The sequence below is a fragment of the Perognathus longimembris genome, chromosome 21 (genome assembly GCF_023159225.1).
Source record: "Perognathus longimembris pacificus isolate PPM17 chromosome 21, ASM2315922v1, whole genome shotgun sequence".
In the NCBI taxonomy this organism is placed as follows: Eukaryota; Metazoa; Chordata; class Mammalia; order Rodentia; family Heteromyidae; genus Perognathus; species Perognathus longimembris.
Genome location: NC_063181.1, coordinates 2,971,788 through 2,981,093, shown reverse-complemented (window position 1 = coordinate 2,981,093; position 9,306 = coordinate 2,971,788). Strand labels below are relative to the sequence as shown.

The following is a 9,306-nucleotide window of genomic DNA, read 5'->3' as shown; positions in this document are numbered from 1 at the left end:
CAGCTATGCTGGCGTGTCCTGTGGCCGCTCTCATTAGCTGGCACATAGGAAGCCTGAAGCTCTGGGCTGTCATCGAATGGGGAAAGCCAGTGATGCCCAGTCCCAATGGCCAGGACTAGGTTCCCACAACAAAGATTTCTATGTAAATGGAACAATCCAAATACGATTCTGTCAGCGAGGGTAAGAGAGGACGGGCGTTAGTGGGCTGTGATTCAGTCCATTGTGTTTCCTCTACTGCTTTCCTTCTTTGCCTCATCAGACATACATAGCATGGGCAGAGTTCCCAAGAAGAACATACATTTAACCAACGGAACTCACCTCCTGGAAATGACTGGGAAGACTCAAGTCCGGCCTCACTTCCTAAAATTCAGAACACAGCAGGTTTAGGAAAGAATAGCAATGCAAGAAAATGGCATATGCACAATATGCTCACAAGGGTGCAAGGTGGTTGTAGGGGAAGAACAGAAAGGAACAACTGCACATGCCTCCGATCATACAAAATAATATATGCATCAAAATGAACTCCAGGCAACGAAAACACGAGGGTTTTTTTTTCTTTTTTGCTGTTTTTGTTTTCTCTGCTTTTTGTTCTGTTGTGTAATTTACCTGTCTTTAGGAGAGGAAGGAGGGGGCATAGGAATGGAGGGACAATGTGGGTGAATGGGGCAGTGGCCCTCACTGAACACTATGTTGAAAATGAAGTGCACCGCTTGTGGGTGGGGATGGGAAGGAAGCACAGGGAGAGAGCAAGGGAAGGGGTGACATTGTCCCAAAAGAAATGCACTCTCTACCTGACTTATGTAACGGTAACCTCTTTATAATAGCAATAAAACTTATAAAAAGGTTGACTGGAATTCTGCCTCCATCGGGCCACGAGGCACTCAGCCTTCTCAGAAGGACTCAGTGCAGTGTTTGTAATTACACGAACCACACACACGGCCCCACCAGGAGCACAGTGGAGATGGCCCCAAGCTATCACAGCTAGATGTTTCCTTACTGATTTAGTGTTCCTCGCAGAGTACATACCCACCCAGACATGGGTGTCCACCCCAGGCTGTTCCCCACGCCCCTCTTCCTTCTTGGCAGATTTCCAGAGTCAGAAAATTAACTTGCCGGCTGGCGCCCATTGAGGATTCTGGGCTTTGCGTGGCAGAGCTTGGAAACGCGCTCCCGTGTGACAAGCCTCGCTGATCAAGATGCCATTCACGTTACACACACAAGATCATTCGTCTGGAGGAAGGCATAAATGTGGGTGTCGCTGGCCTCTCCCCAGGGCCATGGTGCTGACACCCCGCGCGCGCGTCTCTGGCCATGAAGACTTTCCTCTTCCTCTCAGCTGTGCTCCTGCTTCTGGCCCCAGGTAAACGGGGGTCTTCACGGCGAAGGCCATCAGGGGGGTGGCGCTCGCAGTGCAGGCACTGGGCACCATCGGGGCTGGGACGCAGAGGCCCCTCTGCTCTGGTGGGGGCGTGGGGAGCGCTTGCTGCAGAAGGCAGTGCCCTCCGGTGAATCTCCCATCCACCCTGCGGTCGCCCACTGCAACCCAGGAAAGCTTGTCAGCAGCGTGCACGGATGGAAGGATGCCGGCCCAGAAGCCCTTCGGCTACGGTTCTCGTGCTTCCTAACAAACCAGGTGAACAAAGTAAAGTCAAGGGAAAAGCCAGCGGTAAAATCAAGGGGAAAATGAGAAAATCTGCGGTATATAATATGAAGGGAATAGGGAGAGAGAGGGAAGGAGGGAGGGAGGGAGAGAGAAACAGAGAGAGAGAGAGACAGACAGATAGACTGGGGGGTGGAGGGGTATCTGGAGGATTCATGTCCCCCACGGACTCTGGAGAAATGGCACGATGTACCTTGTCACCCTTCAATCCTATCCCATAAAGCTGAATACTACAATAAGAACCCCACACAATGCAATGCATTTGTTGTCCAGAGTCAGCGCCTTGAAGGAAATCTCTTCTCTACTTCATATTTAATGATTCTCAGAGGGAAAAAATGTTCACGGCAGGCCCATCTTATGAATATTTTTTACATTTTTATTGTCAGACTGATATACAGAGCAGTTACAGATTCATACGTTAGGCTTTGGATACATTTCTTGTACTGTTTGTGACCCCTCCCTCATTCCCCACTGCCCCCTCCCCCTCTTCTAAATATTTATAGACACACGACTTGAGGGGGGCTCGGCATCTTCTCCAAGTCCTACGGGTCAGCATAGTGAAGCCCAGGCATGAGTACCCCGGACGGGGCCCGTGCTGCCTCGGTGCAGGGAGAGGCACAGTGGGAGTCAGGATTCACCTCCTGGGACACTCGGAGGCCCTGTGTGTCCTTCTCGATGGCAAGGTGCATTCCAGATCCATGCTGGGTCCCAGGGAGCTGAAGGAAGGGCTTCCCAGACCCCAGGGTTGCCAGATCCGCTCCACGCGCTTGTGCTGGTTCAACCCATGTGCATTGCACAGAATGTTCACACGAGCTGCTCGCTTCATGTTCCCATGTGAAGAGAGTCTGTGTTAGAATCTGGGGATCGGGAACTTCAGAATTCATGACAAATGGACTCTGCTGGCTCTGCTGGCTCTCATGAGAGTTGTCAGAGGTCTTTTTATTTTTAAATCTTATTCAATACAAGATTATATGATGTTACATATACAAAATGAAGCCAACCTTTTTACCTGACATATGCCCACACGTGCACACACGCAGAGTCTCTGCACAGGAGTCTCTCATGCTCCACTAGGAGTCTGCGGTCACAGGGGCTCAGGAAGGCACAGACACTTCCTAAGCTAGACAGGCCAATGCCAGCTCATGCAGGAACACATGACAGCACTTACCTACCTGGCTGTAAGATTTGCACAGATGTGAATTAGGTGTTTCACGTGTTGACATTCGATGTTCTCCGTAGCTGAAAGCAGGCTGCTCTTACAATTGCTACTGATAAAGTGCTAAATTCAGAACTGGAATTCTATCTGAAATAAGTGACAAGTCTTAGGGAGTCAGTTCCAACACCACCACCCCCTTCTGATCTGAAGTGTGTGTCTTCTGCAATCCACGTTTTAAGGAAATGCGGAGGAGAAATTGGTCCCAGCCTTTCCAAGCAGTCTTTTCAGGATCTACCCCAGTAAAATCTTTCACACAGACACATGTGCACAAGCGAACACACCCACAAAACACACACACACACACACACACACACACACTCCCTCTTTACGCTAGCCTGACTACTTTCCTTAGCTTCAGATCTTGCTCTATGTGAATCCCAGGGCAGTTCCTTACTCTCAGTGTATACAGGAACACACTGGTAAATCGCCCAATAGATTTGGATGAAAGGGTATTAGCAGCTATTTCCAGACTGCTTAATAAATGTTCAAAGAGGAAGCAATTCATCTTGGTCTTTAACTAATGCCACATAGAAAACACCCCCCCTCACTGCACCTGCTGGCAGGGAGAAGGGGCTAGAACAGCTCTCGAGAAACCATCCTAGATGCCATATTTCCTGCCGTGTAACTGCACATGCTTCAGAATGAGCAGACCTCAGCTAACCCCTAACACCTCCTTCCTTGTGCAGCCAAGAACGCCTTTTTTGATGAGAAGTGCCTCAAGCTTAACGGAAGATGCGGGAATTATTGCTACAAAAACGAAGAGCTCACGGGCCTCTGCCAGAGAGGCCTGAAGTGCTGCGTGACCATCCAGCCCTGTGGGCGGGGCGACTATGAGTGACTGCAAACACGCGGCCGGACCCCAGAGGTCCAACCCCTTCGCTTCTTTTCACGCTGGCACTTGCTGGTGAATAGACACTTCAATAAAAATAAATAATTTGTTCTGGCCAGTGTCGAGGGCTTCTTGGTTTATTTTATTTATTATTATTAATTTTTGGTTGGTCATGGGGCTTGAACTCTGGGCCTGGGTACGGTTCCTGAGCTTTTAGCTCAAGGCAAGCACTCTACCACTTGAGCTACAACATCACTTCCAGTTTTTTGGTGGTTGATTGGAGAGAAGTGTCTCTGGACTTTCCTGCCTCGGCTGGATTTGAACCACAATCCTTAGATCTCAGCCTCCTGAGTAGTTAGGACTACAAGCATGAGCCCCTGGTGCCTGGCTTGGTTTATTCTTAAAAATAATTTTGTGGGAAGGCAATTTTCATAAAGCCATCTTGTATCTCTCTTAAAAAGGAAACAGCAAAGATTATTCACAGACCAGTAGCTTCATCTCAGGCAGTTGACTCTGACCAAATCACTGAGATGAAAAAGAGAGGTACAGACAGATGACAGACAGGCAGATAAGGAGGAGGAGGAGGAGGAATAGTGGAAGGAGGGCAGAAGAGAGGTAAAGAAGAAAGAAGGGAAGGAAGGACATAAGGAGAAGGAGAAGAGAGGGAAAGAAGAAGGAAGAAGGAAGAGAGGAGGGAAGAAGGAGTGGAAGGAGTAATAGAAAAAAATGGCTAAGTAGAGCTAGGCAGTGGTGGCTCAGTCTGTAATCCTAGCTACTCAGGAGGCTGAGATCTGAGGGTCATGGTTCGAAGCAAGTCTGGGCAGGAAAGTCTATGGGACTTATCTCCAACAAACAACTAAGAAAAGGCTGGAAATGGCACTGTGGCTCAAATGGTAGAGCACTAGCCTTGAGCTAAAGAAGCTCAGGGACTGTGCCCAGGCCCTGAGTTCAAGACCCAGAACCTGCACAATAGAAGAAAGGGTAAGTAGGTAGATAGCTATAGTAATACTAAATCTGATGGATGATAAATAACACAAATATAAATGATAGGAAGATGCCTAAACAGATGGAGAGATAGATGTCAAAGACTCTCTTATATCACACATCTGTCTAAATCAATTGTCTCCATTCCATACCTTTAATTGGGCCAATGGAATATTTCTTTTGGATTATCTCCTACTCATAATTCTGAGATTAAATTTGCTCATGGTAGATGGCCTATAAACATCTCTGTGATTTTTTTTTTTTTTTGGCCAGTCCTGGGCCTTGGACTCAGGGCCTGAGCACTGTCCCTGGCTTCCTTTTGCTCAAGGCTAGCACTCTGCCACTTGAGCCACAGCACCACTTCTGGCCGTTTTCTGTATATGTGGTGCTGGGGAATTGAACCCAGGGCCTCATGTATACGAGGCAGGCACTCTTGCCACTAGGCCATATCCCCAGCCCCGTCTGTGATTCTTAGTAGTGCCCAGATCTTATTCCCAAACTCTTATTACTTTTTCCTTTCTTTCTTTTTCCCTCCCTCCCTCCCTTCTTCATTTCTGTCTCTGTCTCTGTCTGTCTCTGTCTCTCTCTCTGTCTCTGTCTCTCTCTCTATCTCTCTCTCTCTCTCTCTCTCTCTTTGGCCAGTCCTGGGCCTTGAACTCAGGGCCTGGGCACTGTTCCTGAGCTTCTTTACCACTTGAGCCACAGCACCATTTCTGGCTTTTTTGGTTTATGTGGTACTGAGGAATGGAACCCAGGGCTTCATGCAAGCACTGTACCACTAAGCCACATTTCCGACCATGTAACTTCCAACTGAGGATAGTCATTGTCATATATGATGATGACGAATGATTTTGGTGCTTAGGGAAACAAATCCCAATCTAGAAATGCCCTTCACCATAACAGTAGATGAAGGAAACACTTGTATTTTCCTATGGCATCGTGAACCACAGACATGGTGCCAACAGATTCAAAGATAGAAAAGAAACGTATTCCCTTCTGCAGCCGAGCATGTGAGCACGATGTCAGGGTGTCTCTGTGCTCCCCGCCAGGCAGCCTCTGTCTGTGGCACCTTTGTCACCTGCTCCCTACACACCGTGTGACATGAGCCTCTCCTCATCCCCGCCCACGGGCAGTGTGGACTCAGGGCCGGGCTGTGTCCATAGGGGTGACCCACATCGCTTCTCATGTTCAGTGCTGAGCTTTCCTACGTGGCCGTCTGAGACTCCGCTCTCGCTTCCGCAACCTTGAACCAGTGTTAGTTTCCATCTAAATCCCTAATGATGTCCATGTCTTGGAAAACCTCACTGGACACATGTGGAGATTCCTGGCAGTTCACCCTGTTATCCCGTAAGGAGACTCTTTATACATCAGCCGCAGTCTAACCTGGGCTAAGCTGCAGGAGGACATCAGCCTCCAGAGCTGGACTACGTGACTTTCTCTAAAACGCACAGTCATTTGCTGTCCTGCCCGAGGGCAGGGGCAGAAGGCTAAGGACTGGCTGTTTCTCGCGTGGGCAGGAGGGAGAGGGCCTAAGCTCTCAAGGAAAGAGAAAAGGTACAACGGCTTCCTCGTATGACACAGGACATGCACCTTTTACCTCTGAGTCTCATTTGCTTCACGCAACATAATTTTTTCAGGTCTATCTATTTCCCTGCAAGGGAATAATATTATTCTTCCTGATAGATGAACAACATGTATATGTATACGATTTTCTTGATCCATTTGTCAGGATGTCTGGGTTGTTTCCATAACTTGAGTATTGTGGACAATGAACTTGCAATCTCATCCCGGCTTGTACCTTTCTGGATAAATGCCCAAGAGTGGCATTACTAGACCACAGTGAGGGGCTACTTGTAGTTTTTGAGGCATTTCTACACTGCCTTCCACAGTGGTTGCGCTAATTTACATTCCACCAACAGTGTAGCAGGGTTCCTTCCCCCCCCCCCCCCGCATCCTCAGCAGCATTTGCTATTTGTATATTTCTAATCTTTGCTACTTCTAGCTGTAGTCTAAGTGTTATTTGCCCTGAGCTCTTACAGTGACGCCCCGAATCTCTAAGTGCAGGCAGTGGAGTGGCTGTCTGTCTTACCTTCATTTTCCCATCAGAAATGTGGCCATCCCACAGAAGGCCTCAGGTTCTCATGTCACACCGAATTGGTTTTGAGTCCTTTCTTAATGTCAGCATGATGCTGACATTGGTACTCTTGGCAGTAAGGCTTAGCTCTGGGTCTGAACGCTCACCTCCAATAAGAGAAAAAGGTATTTTATGTGGTTGTACAAAAACACATTTCTATTTAAGAAGATATTCATATACTAATTCATTTACAGTTTTACCTGTCGTGGGAGAAATTCTTAACTCCTCCAATGCCTTCTCTATAACAGGGCTTGAATTTACACGGACATGAAACAGCAGCCAGGTAGGAAAGAGTGCAGAAATTTAGCTGCAGTTACTGGAAGGGGGGATGGTCCCCCCCACAGGAGATGAGCAGACACCATTTCTATTTCCACCCCAGTATGTTATTTGCCGCAGTAACCCCAGTTCCTAGGACACCTGATAAAATGTCTTACTAGGGAGAGGCCATCTCATATTTTTCCATTTCAACAAAGTTGCTCAGATTACAGCAATGCTACATTTTGTTTTTTTAAAAAGGGCATCTACTCCTTAGCTACCGTGGGAGAGGTTTGCATCATCCCTCCTGCACTATTTTAAGAGTTCTCCTTGCATGGCTAAAATCAATCCAGATCAAAGAGACTTTGAAGATGAAACGTGCTCTTTGATCCTTTACCTGGAAAATAAAACAGCTACTGGTACTCGTGCCAGCAAAACGTCCTGATCTCTGTTGAGTTGTCTCAGCTAATCCTTTGGCTTCAATCCAGAAGCAGATGTCTTCTCTCATATCATGCGATTCTGTCTGGTTTCCTTGTTCAGAAAACATTTGCACATCTTTTTCTCAGATGCCAAGTTCTTGTTTCCTGGAGAAGCGTGTGTGTGTGTATGTGTGTGTGTGTGTGTGTGTGTGTGTGTCTGTGTCTGTGTGTGTCTGTGTGTGTAAGAGGCCTTCACAGTCCTGTGCTTTTGTTAGAATGTTGCAATCTGATCTTTAAAAATAAGGAAATCTACATGGGAGATTGGGAGTCTGTCCAGGGTGATTTTCTTTGAGTGGCAATGCAATGCAGTGGTTCAAATTTACTTTGCCAGAAATTTCTGGACTCAAATTGTCTTACCCCTGAGTTCTTCTTCTGCCATTGTTGTTTTGCAGGATTCAATGAAACCCCATTTTGGAGAACAGAAACAGGAGGAGCCAGCGCGGAACGCACCACACACATGCGTTTTTCAGTTACATCCGGGGACATGCCTCACATTGCCTATTCTTTTGTACTGGTGTCTTTTCACTTTAACCCACCTACTTGGTTCAAATGAATCAAGATCTCAGTATGAAATTCCTTTTAAAAAGAGAATGTGATTTATGAAACAAAAGGGGAGAAAAAGGAACCAAGGACTAGAATGTTCTAGCCGTAGAACATGCAGTAGAGTCTGCCCCGGCCCCCTTCGGACGGCTGTGGGTTTCAGCGTGAGTGGTTGCCTGGGATGCTGGCGGAAGATTGCTGGTGTTTAAGTGGAGAGGACGATGCTCCCGTGGCTTGTGACTCAGTGCCGCAGCGTACGGAATATGTCCAGGGCCCTCAAGGGCAGAGCGGTTGCCCTGACATCGTGTGGAGCACTGTGTGTGTGCCCGAGGTCCCGGGGCCCAAACTCTGGCTGCTCTTGTGATGTCTCCAAACGCCCCTGTCTGCGTGGTGGCTGCTGCCTCTTTCTGCAGCCCCAGTCTGACCTTTCTCCAGGTTGAGTACAAGTGTTTTCCATTCACACAAGTACTCTGAGGCGTGGTTTTTGTGTGTAGGTGAAAGTGTGCATACACACGCGACACAGGACATCTGTGGTCTTTCAGAGACCACACATCAGGTGTGGCGTGATCGTGAACTCTTCAGCCTCAGCCCGGGACACTTGGATTTAGTCGGAGACGCTCTACCTGGGTTGTGCACGTCTGAGATGATGCAGTGAAGCAAGGACTCAGGCCTGCTCCGAATATGAAAGAAAAAAGAAAAAATAAGAGTCATTTGCCTGGAGAGCACATAAACCCAAGGACAGGTGTTTGTCCGGAGAGTTGGATCGGATGCAATAACCTCGACAGGAGAACATCCAAATAAATGGGAGAGAAAAAACCAAGAAGGCTCAAATGAAGAATAAAAACCCAGAGAGTCCAGAAGCGATGTGAGAAGGGAGGAGTAGACACCGGGGAAGAGGCTCAGAGAAGAAGGACGCTCCTGGATTTCCACACAGGGAACTTCATTGGGAAACATTTTCAAAGCCAGGTATGGCTTCGTGACAATGCAAATGCAGCACTGCTTCAGTGAGCCGTGTGAAAACGATGCGCTTGTGACCGGGCCTTTCCTGGAACGCGGTCCTTCCTGTGCCCCAGCCCGCCCACCAGGCCCGGCCGCCCGGCCTATAAACCCCGCTGCCGCCGCTGCCGCCGCTGCCGCCGCTGCCGCCGCTGCCGCCGCTGCCGCCCACACCCCGGGCCTCCAGCGCTCAGCTCCCTGCACAGTCATGAG

General features: G+C 48.4%; 1 protein-coding gene across 1 annotated transcript; it reads left to right on the top strand.

Annotated features, from left to right (window-relative positions):
* Positions 1 to 1,311: 1,311 nt before the first annotated feature.
* LOC125339706 (beta-defensin 15-like) lies at positions 1,312 to 3,714 on the top strand. The gene is made up of 2 exons (XM_048330965.1): positions 1,312 to 1,360; positions 3,563 to 3,714. The coding sequence occupies exons 1-2, from the start codon at positions 1,312 to 1,314 to the stop codon at positions 3,712 to 3,714; spliced, it is 201 nt and encodes a 66-aa protein (XP_048186922.1).
* The last annotated feature ends 5,592 nt before the right edge of the window (positions 3,715 to 9,306 follow it).

What these genes read in the sequence shown, in the direction of transcription:
- LOC125339706 (XM_048330965.1), top strand. Translation starts at nt 1,312, where the DNA reads ATGAAGACTTTCCTCTTCCTCTCAGCTGTGCTCCTGCTTCTGGCCCCA. An exon ending in GCTCCTGCTTCTGGCCCCAG is followed by an intron (nt 1,361 to 3,562) that starts GTAAACGGGGGT and finishes TTCCTTGTGCAG; the next exon opens with CCAAGAACGCCTTTTTTGAT.